This window comes from Streptopelia decaocto (genome assembly GCF_964273445.1).
Source record: "Streptopelia decaocto genome assembly, chromosome: 8".
NCBI lineage: Eukaryota > Metazoa > Chordata > Aves > Columbiformes > Columbidae > Streptopelia > Streptopelia decaocto.
Window position 1 is genome coordinate 21,928,025 of NC_138662.1, and position 20,818 is coordinate 21,948,842.

The 20,818-nt window shown below is 49.7% G+C and overlaps 2 protein-coding genes across 5 annotated transcripts in view; one reads left to right on the top strand and one right to left on the bottom strand.

The window, feature by feature from the left end:
• Nucleotides 1-135: 135 nt before the first annotated feature.
• Nucleotides 136-4,710, bottom strand: MBD4 (methyl-CpG binding domain 4, DNA glycosylase). Of its 2 annotated transcripts, none has more exons than XM_082060394.1 (7): nucleotides 4,448-4,710; nucleotides 3,324-4,156; nucleotides 2,712-2,768; nucleotides 1,986-2,120; nucleotides 1,604-1,753; nucleotides 894-997; nucleotides 136-422 (listed from the first exon to the last, which is right to left on the bottom strand). In XM_082060394.1, exons 1-7 carry the CDS (start codon nucleotides 4,663-4,665, stop codon nucleotides 345-347), a joined length of 1,575 nt encoding a protein of 524 aa, XP_081916520.1. In that variant the 5' UTR covers nucleotides 4,666-4,710; the 3' UTR covers nucleotides 136-344. The 2 variants fall into 2 exon arrangements, with proteins under 2 accessions (XP_081916520.1, XP_081916519.1); XM_082060393.1 differs by having other exon boundaries at nucleotides 2,694-2,768; nucleotides 4,448-4,709.
• A 108-nt stretch (nucleotides 4,711-4,818) lies between these two features.
• The window catches only part of IFT122 (intraflagellar transport 122), a 28,526-nt gene continuing 12,526 nt past the window's right edge, over nucleotides 4,819-20,818 (top strand). For 2 of the 3 annotated variants that reach the window (XR_014184755.1, XM_082059918.1), the window contains exons 1-18: nucleotides 4,819-4,893; nucleotides 5,582-5,648; nucleotides 6,369-6,453; nucleotides 7,213-7,291; nucleotides 8,094-8,170; nucleotides 8,501-8,567; nucleotides 9,388-9,534; nucleotides 9,945-10,106; nucleotides 10,916-10,991; nucleotides 11,513-11,704; nucleotides 12,394-12,532; nucleotides 13,150-13,352; nucleotides 13,696-13,833; nucleotides 14,548-14,712; nucleotides 15,555-15,752; nucleotides 17,197-17,337; nucleotides 18,753-18,806; nucleotides 20,155-20,316. Coding sequence is in view for 2 of the 3 variants with exons in the window: in XM_082059918.1 (XP_081916044.1) it covers nucleotides 4,853-4,893; nucleotides 5,582-5,648; nucleotides 6,369-6,453; nucleotides 7,213-7,291; nucleotides 8,094-8,170; nucleotides 8,501-8,567; nucleotides 9,388-9,534; nucleotides 9,945-10,106; nucleotides 10,916-10,991; nucleotides 11,513-11,704; nucleotides 12,394-12,532; nucleotides 13,150-13,352; nucleotides 13,696-13,833; nucleotides 14,548-14,712; nucleotides 15,555-15,752; nucleotides 17,197-17,337; nucleotides 18,753-18,806; nucleotides 20,155-20,316 (2,193 nt within the window). In the remaining variant the exon portion in view is untranslated. The remainder of the gene's footprint in view (nucleotides 4,894-5,581; nucleotides 5,649-6,368; nucleotides 6,454-7,212; nucleotides 7,292-8,093; nucleotides 8,171-8,500; nucleotides 8,568-9,387; nucleotides 9,535-9,944; nucleotides 10,107-10,915; nucleotides 10,992-11,512; nucleotides 11,705-12,393; nucleotides 12,533-13,149; nucleotides 13,353-13,695; nucleotides 13,834-14,547; nucleotides 14,713-15,554; nucleotides 15,753-17,196; nucleotides 17,338-18,752; nucleotides 18,807-20,154; nucleotides 20,317-20,818) is intronic. The other variant, XM_082059919.1, reaches the window with a different exon arrangement.

A 20,818-nucleotide genomic window follows, 5' to 3' on the forward strand; every position in this document is an offset into this window, starting at 1 on the left:
GCAGCCCCAGGGCGTCCCGGTGCCGCCCGCCGCGCACGCGCGTGAACCGCGGCCGCGCCGAGTCCGGCGGCTCCGCAGAGCGGGCGGGGACCCGCGGGAGCGGGAACGGGGCCCAGAAGGAACAGGCGGTACAAAAACACGGATACGTTTATTAGAAATGTACAGATATTTTACACATTCTATGAGCGATGAGCAGCGCTGGGCACGTTACACACACACACAAATTAAGACCCTGGTGAGCACAGGAGCCTGCAAGGACACCCACCGCAGGAGCCAGCGCTGCAAGGGCACCGGCTGCGCTCCGCCGGGGCGCGGTTGCTGCTCGGTTGCCGCTCGGTTGCCGCTCAGCCGAGGCTCAGGCTCTCCTGGTTCTCCCGCAGCCACGTGTGATACACGTTTAACTTGTGGTCCTGCGGCTGCACCTGAAGCACAGCAGAGTGTCAGCAGTCAGTACAACACCTGCTCCCAGCACAGCCCCCGCTCTGCCCATCTCCCCTCCGCGCTCCAGGCGCCTCCGCCCCGCCAGACACGGGTACAGCCCCTGGCCGGGCCGCTCCCCGTGAATGGGGAGGGGTCCTACACCAGAGAGCAGAACGGCCCGTGTGCCCCACCAGAGGAGCCAGCACAGCCCACACCCCCCAGCACCAACCGCAGAGACAGCAGGAAACACACGGAACTCACATCTTAACTGGGGCTGGGAAGAGACTCACCCCCACATCGAGGAAACAAGAAAAATAACAGTGAAAATGCAAAATTACAGAAAATAAAATCGAGGTGCCGAGTCTCCACTTACAGGTTCAGACTTGTAAAAGGTACATTCTAGGAATTCAACCTACTGAAGATATAAACATTGCTCCATTTCTTTAACCCAAGTGAGCCGCCGCAGCACCCACCTCCTTCCACTCGTTGACGCAGAAGATGCGGTAGGAGTCGTTCCCGTACTTGCCGATGCCGTGCAGCTCGATGGGGTAGCGCCAGCGCTTGCTCAGGTACTCGTCTGCAACACAGCACACCCCTCACTGCCCGCGCTGGCACCAAACCCCGCTCCCTGCTGCTCAAGCAGCACTTTGGGACACTCTCAATGCAAAACACAAGTTTTAGGTCTTTCCTGCTGAAAGCAGATGATGAAATCCTACAGGGTGTATCTTAAACACCTTTTAAACAAATCGCTGCGGGTGAGTTTTAATTCCATCTCCCCTGAACCCACAGAGCAATGCTTTCATTCTATGTACAGAAAATATCAGAATCAAAGAAAAATTCCATCTGGAAGGGCCTTCTGGAGGCCACCTGCTGCCAAGCAGAGCAGAGCCACCTAAGCAGAGCACAGAACCCCCAGCAAGTCCTGCAGGCGTTCATACCTTCCCCCCTGGGAAGTCTCCCAGACAAAGGCCTCTTGCCCATCTCACTATCTATGTGTTATTTCAGTCTCGGTTAAGACAACAGGATCAACAGCTTTGCATGTGTGAGACCAACAACACCGCGAAGCTGCATAAAATAAACCACCAGCAGTATTTGCCAAACAGAAAGTCCCAGAGTGCTGGCTGAATATTTGTCTCCCTGGTGCCATTCAAGCCGCTCCATGAACACAGTCGGGAAAACCTACCGGAGAACTTGATGATGGTTTTGGCTCTGAGCGCGTAGAGGCCGAGCGGTCTGAGCAGCTCGGACATCTCCTGCCAGTCGGCAGCCCGGGTCACTTCGGGAGAAGGGTATTTTCTGAAGAACTCCCAGAGCACAGGAATTGCCATTTTACCTGGCGAGAGAAACCACCACCAACAGAAGACCGCAGGTCATTCTCTCCTCAAGTTATCTGTGTGCATGTTTTGCCGGGAGCTTTTATCAGGGCAAGAGTTACTAATTAAACATTTTTTTCTAATCCAATGCCATAATATACATTTATTATTTCATTAATGCCACTAAAAATCACAGCTGTTCTAACACCACCCTTACATTTACACAATATGAAATTGTACCGCTCTATTTACCTGAGGTTTTATTGAGAAATATAGTTGCAATGAGAAGTTTCCATGGATCGTGGAAAAGTGTTTCCTGGACCAAATTAAAAGGAGACCGTGGAGGAGTCCATTTCCTCAAGGCTTTCCTCCTAGGCGGGCTGGGGGCTGTACAGAGGCAGCGCAGGAAAGGTTACTGGGCAATGAAGGAGGGACTCACCCACTTAAAGGAAAATACCGTTTAAAATGCAGAACATTTGAAGCAGATTCCTCTGGTGGGGGCACTGCATGAGGAGGGACCGCCGCAATTCACACGCCATTTCACAGAACTGCCGGGGACTGTGTCCCCTGCACAGGCGGCAGGAGCCGCGGCTGCCTGGCTGTGCTCCACAGATTTGGGGAGGGGGTCCCCAGGTCCCCCCAGCACGGAGCAGCAGCTGAGGGGCGCAGGGAGTCCCCCCGACAGGGAAACACCCCAGGGGCTGACCAGAGCTCCCCCGAGCCCACACGGCCCCGCGCCGCACAGCTGCCGAGGAGTTCGGAACCAGACCCAACGGTGGTTTGCAAGATACAAACCACAGAGGCTTAAAACAGGCCCAGCTCAGCCCTGGAGCAGTAAGCCGGGCTCTCTGATGCCACCTAAGCACAGCCAGCCTAAAACTGGGGATCTTCCAGAACATCATCTTGAGCCAGCCTGTTCCTTCCCCCAGAAAACATTTATTTCCCTAAGGAATATTATACCTTTTTTATTGTATTTACTTGAAAAATATGGACTTGTTTTCCTCCTATCCACTTGCGTTCGTGGGATAGACTCTTCTGTAAAGAAATAATACTTCAGCATTAAAAAGAGAAAAACCAAGTATTTTGCTGTCACGTTTCACACACCATTTCCACTTCACGTTGTGAGGGAAATACAAGGATTTCTTGTAGGCCTACAGACATAAACGTGCTTTAGATCCACTCCAGTACTCTCTGTATTTCAACTCTATACAAAATCTTCAGAAGATAAACTGTTACTTTGCCTCAGTCTGAGGAAACAGGCTCAAACCACAACCAAGGACTAAACGTTTTCCACATACTGCAGCGTCTGAAACAAGCTAGAACAAGCCTTTTTATGAATCAAACTGACCGACTGTGCAACAACATTAAATGAATGAACATTATTATATTACACTATACAGCTGAAGACATCAGTAGAGTAAGTTCCAGTTGTGAATTAATCTGCATTAAGTTAAATGCTGTTGGATAAAGAAATGAGATGGTTTCAGATGTCAAAGCAGCGTGACCTGAAGCGCAATACTTTGCTCGTACAGTCAGGAGAAGCCCTGGCAGCACGTTAGGATAATATTCTGCCCAAACCCACACAAATACCTGATGGCATTTTAACTGTGGTGAAGCTCTTCTCGTCACAGGGCTGCCAGACGTCAGCATCCATTCCAGCGTCAGATTTAACGTCCCGGGTACCTCGACTCCCTCTGTCCGTCTCTTTCCCTATGTTCAGTCCGTTGGTTTTCTCCTCAGACTTTGCAGAAGCTGCGTTATCAGAACCCGTCTCCACACATTCCTGCTCTGCCAGGCTCTGCAATTCCCTTTGCTCACGAGCCGGCACCGATCTCAGCCGTGTGTCCGACCGGGCCCTGGAGACCCTCACCCGTGCTTTTCCTGCACCCGCGGGGTCTGTGTTCTGATCGTCGACACCCTGACCGCCAGCAGCAAGCGGCTCTGTCCCTCTGCAGAGCTTCTTGTTTTGAACGCACTCTCTTTCCTGTTTGTTACACACTCTTCTCGGCCTTTTGGGTTGGGTATTATCTCGATTCCTCTTTTCTGAGCTTCTTCCAGTTTTCGTATTCTGAACGCTTTTCCTACTTGCCCTCTTTTTTGTGTTTTTCAAACAGTCCTCTGGTTTTATGCCTTTTGTGACCAAATCTTCGCTTTCCAGAGCAGAGGTGACATCTTCCAGGTGTCTGTTTCCAGTTCTGTCCTCTGCCCTGTGTTGTGTACTGAGCCCTCTCACTTGACTGTGACAACACTCATTCTCCAAAACAGTTCCCGCAGCTTTTGTGCTGCACCTTGTCGCCCTGGAGCGGGTGCTGCTCCGACGAGGGCCTGTAAAACCAAAATCTTCTGCTGTTAGTGTTGTCTCCCCAGTTTTCCGAAGATACTCCACAAGTGCCTTTTTCGATCTCAGCTTATTCCCTTCAGGGCTGTGGGATGAGAGAAAACCGGATTGTGAGACTTCTCCATTCTCCCGCTCTTCACCTAAACAACCGTTGTGGTGATTAAGAACAACAAACGAGCAGCTGACAGGCCGGTGGCTGCGCACACAGCGCTGGGCCTCGACCAAGCGAGGTCTGCGGAGCCTTCACGGACACCCGGGGACACCCGCTCCGCGCCCGCCCCGCCACAGCGCGTCACGGCGAGCGCGGCCCCGAGCAGCGGGGGCGAGCGCGGCCCCGAGCAGCGGGGGCGGGCCCGGCCCCGGGCCGCACCCTCACCTGACGAAATACACGTCGGTTCTGCCCGCAGTGCGGCCCGACCGCCGCCGCCTGGTCACCGTCCGCCAGCCGCCGGGGCCGCCCCTCTCTGCCGGGCCCCCGCCGCCGGGGCGCTCCAGCGCCGCCCCGTCTCGGCTGCCGCTCGGGAGGCTGCTGGGGGAAGGAGCCGCTCGGGCGGGACCCTGCTCGGGACCCTGCTCGGGTTCCCGCTCCGCCATCGCGCCGCCGAACCGCGCTCCGCTGTCACGTCACGTGACGTGCCGCCCTTCCCGCCTCCTCTCCTGCGCAAGCGCACCCCGGCCGCGCTGGAGGGCGCCCCCTGCCGTGCCGGCGGGCCGGTGGGACCCCGGGCGCATGCGCGTTGCCCGTGGCAGCGCAGGGCGGGGGTAAACATCCGGCCGGGGGATGCGGACCGCGCTCACCTGGCGCGACAAGGCCGAGCAGTGGTGAGCGGCCCGGGGACAGCGGGCGCGGCCGGCCCGGGGGGGCCTGGCCTGGGCGCCGGGGCGGGCCGGGGAGCGGGGCCGGGCACGGCCGATCCTCGCGCGGAGCGGCCCGGGGCATCTCGTTGAGGCGGCGCTGGGCCCGCCCCGCGCGCAGGGACCGCTGTCCGGCGCCGCTGTCCGGTGCCCCGGGCCTCCGGGTGCCGGGATCCGGTGAAGCGGAGCCTTGCTGGGGGCTGGTTTGGCCTTTCCACGTTCCGCGCAGCCCCGGCAGCAGCCCGTGTGCCGGGCGGGTCCGTGTGCGCTCAGCGCGGCGCTCGGGGCTCGGCAGCGGGAGCTGGGCCCGGGCCGTGCTCCGAGTCTCGGGGCTCGGCAGCGGGGGCTGGGCCCGGGCTGTGCTCCGAGTCTCGGGGCTCGGCAGCGGGGGCTGGGCCCGGGCTGTGCTCCGAGTCGCGGCGCTCGGCAGCGGGGGCTGGGCCCGGGCCGTGCTCCGAGTCGCGGCGCTCGGCAGCGGGGGCTGGGCCCGGGCTGTGCTCCGAGTCTCGGGGCTCGGGGCTCGGCAGCGGGGGCTGGGCCCGGGCCGTGCTCCGAGTCGCGGCGCTCGGGGCTCGCAGGCAGCAGCTCCGCTGTGCGGCGTCTTTGACGCTAAAGGGAATATATTTTCTGCCTACTAATCTGTTTTTTTCTTTAGCATTTATGACCTTGCGTTCAAACCGGATGGGACTCAGCTGGTCATCGCTGCTGGAAACAGGCTGCTGGTAGGAAACTTTTTCTTTCGTTTTGCATTTACAGCTGTATGAATATGATTTCTTTCACATTAACTTATGAATATAACCCATCAAAATCCTTTTATCTCTGCCAGTCCAGCCTCATCTTTACATACATATTAATGCAGACTAACCATAAAGCGTTTTGAAGCTTTTTAATGTTTCTTTCCAAGTTTCAAGCTCTGTTTCCGAGAGTAATGAGATTTAAGTCTCTTGTGTCATCTCATCCTCTCGCACCTCACCCGGTGGTTTGGAATCCATCAACCTGCATCCTGCGGGATGGAGGGATGGATGACGCAGTTGTAGAGATGTAGGCTTTATTATTTTATACGTATTTTATTTGTTTTTCACAGAATGGTATATTTAGTGATGGTCCTTTCTAGTAATTTATTATGTTTTAACATTCAGTGCAGGGGAAAGAAGAGAAAGAAGTAAAACAAGCTGCCCAAATGAGCTCTTTGGAGATTTCTTTAGTGCATGTAATTTTCTGACACTGAGTCTTCTTTCAGTCCCAGCAGTATCTCATGAGGAAAGCTGCTTCTACGCTTTCAAACGTTTTGTCTTGCATGGGCTGTGTGCTGTGCAAAAAAGCAAACACAAAGTGTGTAATCTTGTTGGCCTCCGGTAATTTTATATCCTGGTCCTCATGGAAAGATTTTGTGTCTGTTTCCTGTGTTGTATGTTTGGTTTTGTTTCCCCCTGTTTAAACAGGTATATGATACTTCTGATGGAACCTTGATTCAGCCTTTGAAAGGACATAAGGACACCGTGTACTGTGTGGCGTATGCTAAAGATGGTAAATATGATTTTGTTGTCTGGTTTGAGAAGTGCACATCTTCCATTTCTTATTGATAAACAGAGAAACCAGGGATGTTTCAGTAACCGCATTTTGAACGTGTGTGAGTGCTGGTGTTTTGTTTGCTCGTTTTTCACGGAGGGTTTGGACTCCCGTACCAATGCCACGTGCAGCAGTCCTGTACATTTGGCGTAAGGCCACCTGTTCATCCAAGAGCTGTGGTCCCCACTGTGCTTCTGCTTCACGATGGCTACGTTTGTGTGTGTGGGGTAGTGAGGGAGGTGGGTACCCAGAGATCCGCCTGCCTCTGGTTTGTATTCCCACAGCCCCTCCAGCCCAAAGCTCCCCGATCTGATCCCTGACGCATTTCAGTGCTCTCTGCAGACCTTACTCTGCTTCCAGTCCCGTCATTGTCTCCGATTCTCGTTCTGTGGGGACTCAAAGGACTCGCTCTCAAATGCTGCTGTTCCAGGTGTAGGCGATACCTGTGACAATGTCCCGTTTTTCCCCTGACACAAATCACGGTGCCTGACGGTGCTGGAAGGGCTGTTCCTGCCTCCCCTGGCGCTCTGTGAACGCCAAACAACGTCACGGGGCGGCGCGGGGCTGGGGGAGCGCGGCCACATCGAGGCCTTTGCAGCGTCAGGCGCTTTGCTGAGCCTTGGCAGGTTCAAGAGCTTCCTGCTCTCCCTTTGATTGAGTATTTGGAATTAAAGTGCCTCTTGTATGTGTGGGATTTAAATTCTATTTAATTCCTAGGCAAACGTTTTGCATCTGGCTCTGCTGATAAAAGTGTGATAATTTGGACTTCAAAGTTAGAAGGAATTCTGAAATACACGTAAGTGATGCCTTTCAATTGTGTTCCTCAAAAGCGGGCTTTGATTGTGCACTTGTGCTGGCAGAGAGTACGTGCTCTAGATTTGGAAGAAGGTTGACTGAGGTCAGAGAAAACGCTGGTGAGTGGGGAACGGGGAAGAGGAAAAGAACAGTCAGAGTGTCTGAACGAGGCAGGAAAGCAATTAAAGGCATAAAAGAGTGTGAGAAGTCTAGATAATCTCTGAATTTAAAGGGCTGTCAGAGGACTGAGGAAATGTATACATCGAAAGAAAATGAAACAGAATCTGACTCTGATCTTGTATAATAAAATTAATATCCTTCTGGTTCAAAGACCAAATTAAATGTAAGATTTGGTACTTTCAGTATGTTTCCATCCAGCTTCTGACTTTATTTTCCTGTCATCCCTCTTAAACGACATCTTCAGATCCTGTTTCTGACCGTGTGTGTACATGTATCCCTAGTTAGTGCACAAACTGGTATTCTACGAGCACTTGTTTTAGAATCTAAACCAAGCACATTTGGGTTGGAATTTGGATAGCGCCTTCAGTCACGCTTCACAAACCACCCTCTGCATACATTTTTAGCCAACCTTGATGAAATACAGTGAATGCTGCCGCTTAAAACCAAGTGTTTTTAAGGTTTATTACCGATTTAGTTTACAGTAATTGCAGATTAATTTAGTGTAATATAAACTGATTGAATTATTTCTGGCATCTGGCAAACCTTTCGGCTATCTTGCTGAAAGTCAGCAAAGCGGGCATTTACGAGTGATTTATTGAAATATGGCTGTAACTTCGTTCTAGGCATAATGACTCTATCCAGTGCGTCTCGTACAACCCTCTGACGCATCAGCTGGCGTCCTGCTCTTCCAGTGACTTCGGTAGGTGTCCCCCAGCCCCGTTAGCCAGAAGCTGTGCGGGCGCGGTGCGGGGTGCCGGCACGGCTGCCAAGGGGTAGAATGTACCACCGTGGGACCCTGTTGTGCTGGAGAGACACCCTCTGTGGTATTTAGGTGGATTTTTTTCCCCAGTTACTGACAAATAACATGTATTTAAATGTTCTTCTAGATTTAAATGTTCTTCTAGCAGTGGATGAGACTTTGATCCCTCTAAAGTTCCAGCTGAGTTTTTTGGCAGTATCGGTTTCTAGTCTGAACACTGGTAAATGCTTACATGTCACTTATTTTGGCTTTTTGTTTGCTTCCATCAAGGCTTGTGGTCTCCTGAACAGAAGTCAGTCTCTAAAACTAAAACCAGCAGTAAGATTACTTGCTGTAGGTAAGTTCTAAGGATTACCCATGTCATTTTTTTCAATACAAACAATGAAAAATAATATGTAAGCTTTAAAATAAAAAAAGTTCAGGTGAAATGGTTCAGCCTGTGCAGTGACAGTACGTGGTGGTACGAGAGGCTTCTCCCCCTTTTTTAATAGCCAAGGGATTTGGGTTTTATTTGATCCTGCTCATACCTGAATTCTTGTGAAGACATGAGAGAGGCGCTCTGGTCCTGAGCAGGTGTCCGGTGTCTCGCTGCCTCTGCGCAGCCGGCCCGTGCAACAGCTGGAAAATTACGTCAGAGGAAACCCAGTTCTGCTCTTGGTTCGTAGAGCTGTTCTCCCGGCTGTTGGTATTTCAGCAGGAGGAGATGTTCCCGTTCCGAGGAACTGAAGCGAGGGCACGTTAACTTGTGCAAAGCCACCGTCTATCTGCCCGACAGACCGGAGCGGGAGCCAGGCCTCCTCCGTCCCGCACCGCGCGGTCCGAGCCGAGCAGGTTCTCACTGTGGCTCATAAACACTCCTGAATCCTGCCAACACTGTCATCCCCTAATGTATCCGCTGCTTAGCACACATTAGGAGTATTGCAAGCAGATGATAGCGGGTTGTTTTTATTTCTACATTTTTAAATTTCTGTGTATATTATAAAATGTTCTGCTGTCGTGCATGCTGTTTCCGTGAATGTGGATTTAGGTGCATAAACACCCTGTAGGATGACTGGCTGCCTCCCAGTCTGTTTCTGCCATCCCCACGGTGTGGGCACCATCCTGCCTCCCTGCTGCTTGTTTTCAGCAGTTTGCTCTCAGTGTGTGTGTTTTGTCAGCTGGACCAACGATGGGCAGTACCTGGCTTTGGGGATGTTCAACGGCGTTGTCAGCATCAGGAATAAAAACGGTGACGAGAAGGTTAAAATAGAGCGCGCAGGGGGTGCTTCAGCTCCAATATGGTCCATCTGTTGGAATCCATCCAGGTAAATAATGTCACACTTCCTTTTTGGTCATGCTGAACAGATAATCCTTGGCTTATTGATTGCAGAAAGGTTTGACTTTTATCCCTGCTCAACCAGATTAACGCCATGTACTACGTTACCTTTTTTTAAGTGATCATGTAGTGGGTTTTGGTTTTGCTGCTGGTCTTTAACTGGATGGAGAAACTGGGAACCAGTTCCACTTATTTCTCAAGAAACATTTCCTTTGTCTGTCGTGTTCGTGCTGTTGTTTGGTTGGTTGTTTGGTGTCTTGTTTGGTTGTTCGTTTTGTGGGTGGTGGGGGCCGTGAGTGTCTGTTTGGATTGGGGGAGAGAGAGCAGCTGTTTTTTCACTTCAGTTCAGTCCAGAGGGAATATTGTCCCAGATGTGTGAACAGACACTTGCTATTGCAGTCGGTGGGAGAGGTTTTGGAGCAGAGCAGATGGCGGAGCGGAGTCAGGTCACAGCTGTGTAGCGGAGACAGCGGCACCGCCAGCCCGGCCTGGCGCTGGGCAGGGTAGTGAGACACACAGCCCAGACCCGCAGGGAGAGGCGGCCTCTGAGGATTCCAACTTGTGAGTGAAACTTCAAAGGAACATATATATGTATATTATCTAGAACAGTAATGTACAGAAAGGACCGAGGGCAGACAGTATTATGCAGGGTACAAAATCAGGCATTCACAAAGGAGGAAATTCTGGATGAACAGATGCCTGTATGATCTTAATTAACTCTGTGTTCATTATGAGATAGTTCTTAAGTACGTGACAGCACGTTGCTTCTCCCCACGGGTGCCTGCATCACGCATTGAGCAAAGGGATGGGCTTACTGAACAGCTGGATTTCCATCAGGTTTTTTAATTGCTCCCTTTTTGCTTGGCTGCTGGCGGGAAGCTTTGTTTGCAGCGGAACGTCCGGGCCGCCATCTCCCTTCCTGGCAAGGGGCGGTGGAGAAGAGACTCCGGTGTTCTGCTGCGAGCCGCAGGTGCAGCGCTAACCCTGCGCACCCTCCCTGCTCCGCCGGGGTCCCCGCGGGGCTGCGCTTCCCCCTCGCTGGTACCTGCACCTGCCGGCGCTGCCGCCGCGACCAGCGCCCGCGCCGCACCCGCTGCAGGGACCGCGGGCGTCACCGTCCCCGCTGCGGGCGCTGCTGCACGCGAGGTGACACATCAGGCTCTGCGGCCATTCCTGTAAAGGAGGCACATTTTTCTTTTGTGTCCCCAAGCTGTTTTTTGGTTTTAAACAGCAAGATGTATCCGCTGTCCTTTCAGTTTGTGGTTTTTAAAGAGTAACATGAAGTACATTCTGCTATCTTATTTGCCCTATTGCTCTAAGAAATGTGTTAATGAATTGCTGTAGAATGACTACTTTCTTTGTTGTTTTAGAGACGAACGCAATGATATTTTGGCTGTGGCAGACTGGGGTCAGAAACTTTCCTTCTACCAGCTGAGCGGCAAACAGGTGTGTTTGACAGCGTGAGGCAGGAGCGGCAGGGCATTCTGACTGTTCTGGGTCCTGTACTCAGAGTGTTTGCGTACTAGAGCTCTATTAGCTACATTAAATGAGTTCTGTTTTGCCAGCCTTTTATGAGTCCGCTTTGGTTTTGTTTCACCATCTTGTCCCTCAGCTCTGGTTTCTCCCATGGCAACTCAGCTGCTCTCTTACAGTTTTTGTATTAAGGCCCTTACAGCTCGACTGACTGTGACCTGGCTTACTGCTCTGTAGAAGAGACCTTTGTGTTTCTTCCAGCCAGTTAAGGGGGGTTTTGTGCCTTGCTGTGTTCTGAGTAGCGTGGTTTGGGGGGATACTTGGATGTGGTTTAGAGCTGCCTTGGGAATCGTAATATAACCCATGATTCTGGGTATAAAAAGCTGTGCGTGGCCGGGGGAGTGGGAAGGATGGTATCAGTGATGGCACTCGTTGCCATGGGAAAACACGAAATGATCCTTTTGCTAATGTTGTTGATTTTATTCCCCTTGTAGGTTGGGAAGGACAGAATGCTCAATTTTGACCCTTGCTGTGTTAGCTATTTCACTAAAGGAGAGTATATTTTACTGGGCGGTTCAGACAAACAAGTTTCCCTCTTCACGAAGGATGGCGTGCGGCTGGGTACCATAGGAGAGCAAAGCAGCTGGGTGTGGACGTGCAAAGTTAAGCCAGACTCCAACTATGTGGTGAGTAGGAGCATTTTTCTGACTTTTTCGTAGAGAGTTTGTCATAGAGGTAAGACCGTAGTTTTCAAACTCACTTGTTCAACCTGGACGCTCTTACTGAGGCAGCAGAACCTCAGCAGCGGCTGGGGAGGCCCTGGAACTGCCACCAGAGTTACAAATAGCCTGCAGGAGTAGAACTTCAGCTGCAAGAGGCTGTAAATGAGCCCAACAGCTCTTTTCATATGGTAAGGCATTTGCTGCGTTTTAACCATAATAGAGGAGGGAAGAAAAGAAAAAATGGCAGCTCATTTCTACATTGACCCAATCTAGTTCCATGTTGGCAAGAAAACATTGAATTTCTAGCATTACACCTCGTGGAAAATGCCTGCAAGACAACCGTCAGCCAGAAATGCTTCACTCCGTGTCACTGCGCAATCGGGAAGATACAGAGAGAATTTAAAACCAGAAACCAACCCACCACCCCCAGGAAAAACCCCAAACCCAACAACGCAATCAAACCAACCCCCCCCCACGGCCATGAGGCCGCTCCCCACCTTGCACTGCACTGCTGCCGCTGCCTAATACAGTAACTGGTGTCAGTCTGTGTGTTGGGCATGAAAAGGAATATGATGCTCATACAAATGCTGTACCTTTGTCAGTTCTCACCTACATGAATCAGTTAATGGAAATCGTTTTCTTCTTGTGTTCAGGCAGTAGGATGCCAAGATGGAACAATATCCTTTTATCAGTTGATTTTCAGCACTGTTCACGGCCTGTATAAAGATCGCTATGCTTACAGGGACAGCATGACTGATGTTATTGTCCAGCACCTCATCACTGAGCAAAAAGGTAATTTCACACTTGCACTCAGGCCAGAGCATCACTCATTCTGTTCTGGTTTGGTGTTTTAATTAACATCCATCGGAACACTCGGACTGTGCGCTGCCCGTACCAGACGGGCCGTCGCTTTGACGGTAGAGCTGCGGAGCAGCGTTCGCAGGAGAGCGCAAACCTGGATCTGGAGGCTCAGCGCTGACAGGCTTAATGAAAGACATGGGATTTGCAAGGACACTGGGAGGGGCAGAGGCTTTGGAGATAAGTTTTTAATCTGTCAATGGGATAACAATACTGCACATCATAGTTAGCTCTTTTTTTCCTTCCTTGCAGCCTCAAGGGCTTGTGTTTACTTTGTGTCTTCATGTCCACTGGCTTTGCATGGCCAGGGGTCGAAGTGTTGTCCCAGAATGTGCTGTTTACTATGACAGAGGGTGAGAAATTGCACTGGGGATGGTAGCTTAGGCAGATGCAGAACGACAAATGTATCCAAGCAGGAATCTACTTTCAATTCTAGAGATGCTTTACAAGGTGCAATTTTAATGTATGAATAAGTTTTCTGATTTCTGTATCAATTATTTTCATGTCAGCCTATACCGTATTGCTTTTGTATTTGTTTTTTCTTTCTCTAGTCAGAATAAAAGGCAGAGAGCTCGTGAAGAAAATCGCAATCTACAAAAACAGATTAGCAATCCAGATGCCAGAGAAAATCCTGATCTATGAGTTATACTCAGACGACTCTTCAGATATGTATTATCGGGTGAAGGAAAAGATAGTAAAAAAATTTGAATGCAACTTGCTGGTTGTGTGTTCAAATCACATTATTTTGTGCCAGGTATGTGCCTTAAAAATCCAGCGTGTTCTTGGGGTGCGCACAGGCTGCGAGGTGCTGTCCCAGCAGCCGGAGCAGGTTGTGCTGCCGGGTCCCACCGCGTGGCACCCACCGCTGCCTCTGCTGCCCTTAGGCTGCTAGAAAAGGATGGGGCGGTTGTTTCTATTTGTGCATAGCACTGGAAAACCTTAAAAAATTCACCCTGTTCAATTGTCTGTCTGACTTTATGATTTTTGTATGTAAGAGCAGGCGCTCGTGCCAGTGTAGGTATGAACACAGCACAGCAGGGACACGGTGGCTGTATCTTCACCTCCGTGCGGTGTTTGGTATGTTCTTGTGTCTTCAGGAGAAAAGGTTACAGTGCCTCTCCTTTAGCGGCGTTAAAGAACGAGAGTGGCTGATGGAATCTCTTATTCGTTACATTAAAGTCATTGGAGGACCTCCAGGAAGAGAAGGGCTCTTGGTTGGCCTGAAGAACGGTCAGGTAACTCATCACGTCTGTTACGTGTCTTTTCACTGCAAATAAAGTCTGGCTTATGCTCTGGGGGGGAGACCTTAGGAGCAGCACGCTCTTTTACAGCCCAGACTTTACCTGACAGGGTCTCGTCTTGTGATTAAAACCTGATTTCTTCCATCTGTAAACTTTGTACAAACATGTTTGACTTTGTTTGAATCCATAAGTTGTTAGGAGCAGCTGACGAAAGCGGAGCAGTTGGTGACCTGAGCGCGTCTGTGCTCGGGCGGGCCGGGCTGTACCTGGCGGGCGCTGGGAAGCTCTGGGTGCTCCAGGGGGACTTTGCTTTGGGTTCACAAGCCAGTGAGCAGCTGGGCGGTTCAGACTGAAGCCCTGGAGAACGGGAACAGGGAGGGACTGAGATCCTTTGTGTCTTCTGTCTCTGGGCTGTATGTCTCTGTAGTAGTATATTAATGTAACTGTTTAGCTAGTGAAGCATTAAATCATCCAGGATGTATAGCGTGTGTTTTATTTGTGTAGGCTTGTAACTTAGATTATGTTGTGGAAACAAGTCTTTTCAAGACACCTCAAACTGAAAGCGTTTCCTTAATTTTAATGACCAGTTTATCTCTGAAAAAAATTGCGGTTTCATGCTTTAAACTGCATTGAAGTGCGTAGCCGCTGTGCTGCTTCTGGTGTTGGGAGCGAGAGCGGGTGGGCTGACGCTGGTTTCCATCTGCGCAGATTCTGAAGATATTTGTGGACAACGCGCTCGCCATGGTGCTGCTGAAGCAATCGACCGCCGTGCGCTGCCTGGACATGAGCGCGTCGCGCACCAAGCTGGCCGTGGTGGACGAGAACGACACCTGCCTGGTCTACGACATCCACACCAAAGAGCTGCTGTTTCAGGTAACATTCTAAGTCTTAACAAACACCTGGGTGGGGAGGAAGCGCTTTGGAGCACAGAACACACCGATGGCCTTCCTGTTCAGAAATTCACGTAGTGGTCATTTAAGCCATTTCCACATTTCGTAGATTTAGCTGTGATCTATTTCTCTATCAAAACTACCCTTTTGGAGACGGCGGACAGAGAATTAGAAGGCAGGAGATATATGTGAGCAACAGCTGAATAAAGAGCACTTATACATGTGACCTTTTTGGTTTAATTTAGAGCTCTGTCCTGTTCCCTTTGAAGTGTGACAGTTAATGAGCATTTGGCTTCATCATTAGTACGAGCAGAATTAAAGCCTAAACTTCTTTGTTCGTCCTGTATTCCTAGGCTGCAAAATGAATAGTGATAATTCTCTGTTCACTGGCAGTTCAGCAGCCAGTGTGAGGGTTCACTCGTTAATGTTAATGAAACATTTGCAGAGAACACTGGATAGAAAGTACGAAGTGCTACAAAGATGGGGTCTGTAACTTCCTTTTTGTTACGGGCAGAAAAGTGATCAATAAAACGTGCTAACTAGCTAACAGTGTATTATTGTGGAATTTTATATGGGCTACAGTTTAATATGATAGATTGTTAGTAAATACAAAAAAAGGCAATTATAGCTGTTTATTAAGATGTCAAATATGTCCCTATAAATCTGGTTAGGAATAGGCTATGCTTTAGAATATCGCAAACACGAATAGTAAGAGTGCGTGCACCCGCGGTCGGTAACAGGTCGCACGTTCTAGCTGCAGGATGCACGTTTCCGCGGGAAGGCGCGGTGGCGTGTGTTGTAATCCCCGGCTCTCCTGTGCCTTAGGAGCCCAACGCCAACAGCGTGGCCTGGAACACGCAGTGCGAGGACATGCTGTGCTTCTCGGGGGGCGGCTACCTCAACATCAAAGCCAGCAGCTTCCCCGTCCACCAGCAGAAGCTGCAGGGCTTCGTGGTGGGCTACAACGGCTCCAAGATCTTCTGCCTGCATGTGTTTTCCATGTCAGCCGTTGAAGTTCCACAGGTAATCCTTTAATCTCGTTAAGCGTTGCTTTACATTTCATAAACATCAATGTTTAAGAAGTGAAGGAGCTTTTCTGAGACTCACTCATATTCCATTACCAAAATGATTGCAGTTCACGCTTTCATCATGTTCAAGTTATATTGCATGATCTATTTAATTTTGTTTATTTGGCATGAATTGATTTAACTTTGGTTTTGCTGTTGTTGGTGGTTGTTTCTATGCTCCCTTTCTACTTGCAATGCACATCGTGTCGGAGCGAAGATGGAGCCATGGTCTGGGTGTTGCCTCTTCCTGTATTTTTACTGTAGTCTCTCCATGTACCTTTTTTCACATTGTAATTTGATTTTTCTATGAGTATATCAAATACTGTCTTATTGTTGCTTCATCTGGATGTGTTTAGACAACATTTAAGCTGTATATTTTAGTCTGAATGTGTAGTACATGTGCAGCCTTTATATTCTAAATTTAGAGATTGCCTTCCACAAAATGATATTTTCTGCCTTCTGGGAAGCGATGGAAAAGTCTAAAACAGTCCAAGAAACTGAACAAAGAAAGAGAAAAAACAAACAGAAAAACCCAAAAAGCAACCAACACAAGCAATTCAAACCATTCTGATTGTGCACCCGCTGTGGGCAGGAAGGGCCACGGCAAAGGCAGAGGCGCGTTCCCAGGTGCCGGGCGCCGTGCCGCAGCCCGGGCGCGGTGCGGAGATGAGTGCGCTCCGGGGCGTCCCGTGGGTTGGGCAGGCGGAGATGGACCAGGCGATGGATTGGTAAATCCCCCCAGAACTCAGCGAGCGGGCCCTGGAGCGGCGGGTCCCGCGGCTCCGTCTGTCCGGCTCAGCGCACAGCCGTGCTTTCTCCATAATTCCCTTTTAGGGCAGGTCCTCCGGGTCAGCGTGTTCTGGGTTTAGCAGTTGCAGTGCGATGAGCCCGCGCTGCCGCGGGGCTGTGCCGGCGGCGTTACCGCGCGCAGCTCCGCTGCCGTCGGTCTGGACGCTGCCGGGGGCTCCACATCTGGCCGTGGTGCCACTTCTCAGCCTTTGGCCTTGGAGAACAAGCTGCCTGTTCCTTTGCCCCGTTTCTGTAGTACTGAAAAAATCCAAACCCAAACCAAACCAACCTCATGGGCTCATTGTACACAATATTTACTGTGTACGATGCTCAGAAGAATTCACATTCTTAACTACTTCCTAATATGCAAGGAACTGAAGATTTAATGATGGATGAGTTTGGAATATAGTTAACCCAGCTTGTCTAAACATACAGTAATAACCACGTCAGAATGTTGTTCTGTCTGTTTTGCAAAAAACATACATTTATTCTCTGTGGAGCTTGTAATGGTTGCGATTCAAATACATTTTTCCCGCAATGTATGTAGGGAATGTCACTGATATATCTGAGTATTATGCTTTCTAACACATGTTTTTAATGGAAATCCTCAGTCTGCACCCATGTATCAATATCTGGAACGCAAAATGTTTCGAGAAGCCTATCAAATAGCGTGTTTGGGAGTGACCGATGCTGACTGGAGAGAACTGGCCATGGAAGCCTTGGAAGGGCTGGAGTTTGAAACGGCTAAAAAGGTAAAGCACTTCTTCACTTATTTAGCAGAAAGCTTGTTTTATATTTATAGAAATACATACACATATATATATAGCGTGTGTATAATGGATGTTTTTTGGCAGCTGGAATACAAAGTGGTGCTCCTTGGTTACTATCTTGTCTCCAGTAGATGTATGTTATCCCATATACCAAAGAAAGTGTTGGTTGGTTATATTCTCGGCGTTGTGGTGAGGTTTTAACCGCAGTAGCGTTCCTCTCTCTAGGCAAACGCCTGTTCTAAGCCGAAGCTGCGGGCAGCGGGGGCGGCTGGCGGGACGCCCGCCGGGGGGCAGCACAGGACGCGTCCCGCCCCCGCGCCGCCCGTCAGCCGCAGCCCAGGTGTGCAGCTCCCATTCTGATCCGCACAGCGCTGTTGTGCGCAGGTGACGGGATGGCATCGGGGCGGCCGTTTCCCGTTGGAGTGCGCCGGTCTGTCAGTGGGCATGCACTGAAGAACAGAGCTTTCTCAGGCATAAAATACTTCTCTGTTTTCTTTCCCCACCTTTTCTGCAGTAAGAGGGTGAACCGAGTTCAGTGTCGTGAATATTGTATGAAAGACAAAACATTCTGAAAATACGGAGGGAATGGCCTGTAGTGATAGGCATCTCTTCATAACAGATTTTTTTGAAAAAGGAAATTAAATGCTTTTTTTTTTCCTTAAGTATAGGCATCAGAATAATTCCAGCTTCATAGATGGCTTTATGCAAATAGATATTCTTAAAAAGAAGTTTTCAGTGCCTCCTTGGAATTTTAAAATAGTGCCCTCTTAGAATTAGAGCGGATTAATTGGAACAAAAGCAGCTTCTTGCCATTAAAGGCTCTCCTAGTTCCGAGGCTGATCTGGTGTAAGCAGAATATTCTATGCCCTCTTAAGCATTAGTTTGGTTAGAAGTCTTGAACGTGCGGGCTGAAGAGTTACATTTCTGGTTTTGATGAATGTCCGGATGAATGATGAGTGTCTCAGCGCTAAGGTGCTGCGACTCGCCGCGGCTGCGCTTGGGGCTTCGCGGCCACACGTGGCTCCGTTTGCACAAGATGCTGCACCGGCTTGCAGGACTTTTATCTGACCATCTCCTTCCTTCCTTCCTTCCTTGCTTCCTTCCTCCCTCCCTCCCTCCCTCCCCCTCTGTGCCAGGCTGTCAGACTGCTGCAGAACTGGAAGCTTGGGCAGTATGGGCAGTGATGTGTTCTGCCTTGTAAAGCTTCCTTGAATTTCCTTGTCTGTATTGCTCCTCGCATCAAAACGGAAGAGCTATAAAATAGCCAGAATAATCATGTGTCATGTTTGAAAGGGTATTTTGTACTGTGTGGGGCTGGCATGCGCCGTGTAACAACATTTGGTTGATTTTTCTGGCTTTCCAAGTTAATTACTTTTATTGTTTTTTCTTTTCAATAGGCATTTACCAGAGTACGAGACCTTAGATATTTGGAGTTGATCAGCAGCATAGAGGTAAGAGTGTTACAGACAGTGTATTTCCTTACACTTAACACTGGGCCCACATCAGTACTTTCCATTTTGGAGGGAAGTCTGTGCAGATGGTGCTTCTGCCTGGGAGCCGTGTCCAGAGGGACGTGACTCCAGCTCTAGCAATGGGGAAACAATGGAGGAGCGGGACAGTGAGCACTCCTGAAACTGTCCTCAGGAAAACCGGAAAAAGTTCAATATTCAATTAATGACTGGTAGAATGCTACTGTGCTAACAGAGCTCAGTGCGGAGCACTTCATAAACGTGAGTTAATTAAGCCTTTCCTTACCCCCTGGAGATAGGTAATTACTATTATCTCCTCCTTGCAGAGCCAGAAACAGGCCCAGAGAAATCAAATGACAAATTCAAGGTCTCATGACAAGTCTGTGACAACTGGAAATAGAATTTGGGATTCCTTACTTCCATACTGTGCTCTAATCACTTGTTCTTATTCTTTTCACACTTCTCGATAGAATTTCACTAGACAATGCCTGTCTGTCACGAGCACGTCAAAAGAGACAGTATCACCCTGGTCCTTCGGCACAGACTGCGTGGTAGTGCTGGGTTGGGAGATCGGTGATGAGACGGCATAGAGGGAATTCCTCTTTCTCAGGCTAATTAGATTTACACCTGCTCTGAGAGAATCCGTCCCTTGGCTGCCACTCCCGCAGCGTCCTGGTTCTGTCACACGCCGGGCGGGACCGTGCGGGTCCCGTTGCCAGGTGTCCGTGGGTCCCGGGTGTCCGTGGGTCCCGCTGCTGGGTGTCTGTGACCCTGGTGACAGCAGCAGTGCCTGCGGGTGCCCGGGAGCCACTCTGCCTGCCCCAAATCAGATCACGCCGGTGGGGCCGGCGGTGGTGACACCGGCCGTTATTCGGGGGCAGGTTAACATACTTTTTGAATCTGCGCGTTGCTAGCAATTTTTTCCACATTTGTCATCCCACCCGCACATATTGTTAATGTAGACAAATTATATGCTGGTGAGTTTCTACAGGAGAAAACAAGGAACCCATCAGGTGCCTTTTTTTCAAACAGCGTAGCATAATGATAGCGTGTGTTCATTTTCCTCTGTGAAATCAAGAGAAGTGATTTTTCATCACTTTGGTTTGTATAGTGACATTTAATTTTGCTCTTCCTAATGTTAATTAAGAAGGGATTTAATCCTTTAATTATAAATTCACCAGAAATGCAGGAGAGGCATAATTATCATATCCTGTTACGGGTTTTTATGAGCAGTTAAAGCCCAAGGCTGGAGATGTAACCTTCCAGTGGCTATTTCCCCCTGGGTCCTGATCGGCCGGGTGTTCTCTCCATGTCCCTCTGTGTGCTGCAGGAGCGGCGGAGGCGCGGGGAGAACAACCGCGAGCTGTTCCTGGCGGACGTGTACGCCTACCAGGGCAGGTTCCACGAGGCCGCGAAGCTGTACAAGAAGAGCGGGCACGAGAACCTGGCGCTGGAGATGTTCTCCGATCTACGCATGTTCGACTGTGCAAAGGTAGTCCTTCGCAACTCGATATTGAAATGCAGAAGTATTAGTGTACACGTAACTGTTTTCAAAGTCTGATCCTACAAAAGGATTGGATGGAATGCAGGCTTTGAATTGCAGCTTTATTTCTCAGTTAATTGGTTGGAGGCTGCTACCGAGGCAGCAGATTGTGTTTTGCATGTTCTCAGATGCGTCCATCCATGGGTCTTCAGTGGAAATTTTGTTGGACACTACCAAAAGTGACTCTCTCATTGTGATTATATAGATTATCCATAGTAATTTTCCTGTTTTAAAAAACCTAAAAATCTCATTTTCATGACTGTTTCTTCCCCTGTATTTTGCTGGAGTCCCTTTTGGTTTTTTGTCTTCCAAAGTTCCTAAGGTCGTGCACATGCAGAGCAGAGGGGAGCGCACCACACGTTTAATTCACCTCCATATTATAATAAAGATATTTCTCTTTCAGAGTTTGAGCTTAAATAGGTGCGTTAGTTCAGTATGAATGTGTTTTACA

What these genes read in the sequence shown, in the direction of transcription:
- MBD4 (XM_082060393.1), bottom strand. Translation starts at nt 4,665, where the DNA reads ATGGCGGAGCGGGAACCCGAGCAGGGTCCCGAGCAGGGTCCCGCCCGA. An exon ending in ATTTCTCAATAAAACCTCAG is followed by an intron (nt 1,754 to 1,985) that starts GTAAATAGAGCG and finishes TTCTCTCGCCAG; the next exon opens with GTAAAATGGCAATTCCTGTG. An exon ending in AACCATCATCAAGTTCTCCG is followed by an intron (nt 998 to 1,603) that starts GTAGGTTTTCCC and finishes GCTGTGTTGCAG; the next exon opens with ACGAGTACCTGAGCAAGCGC.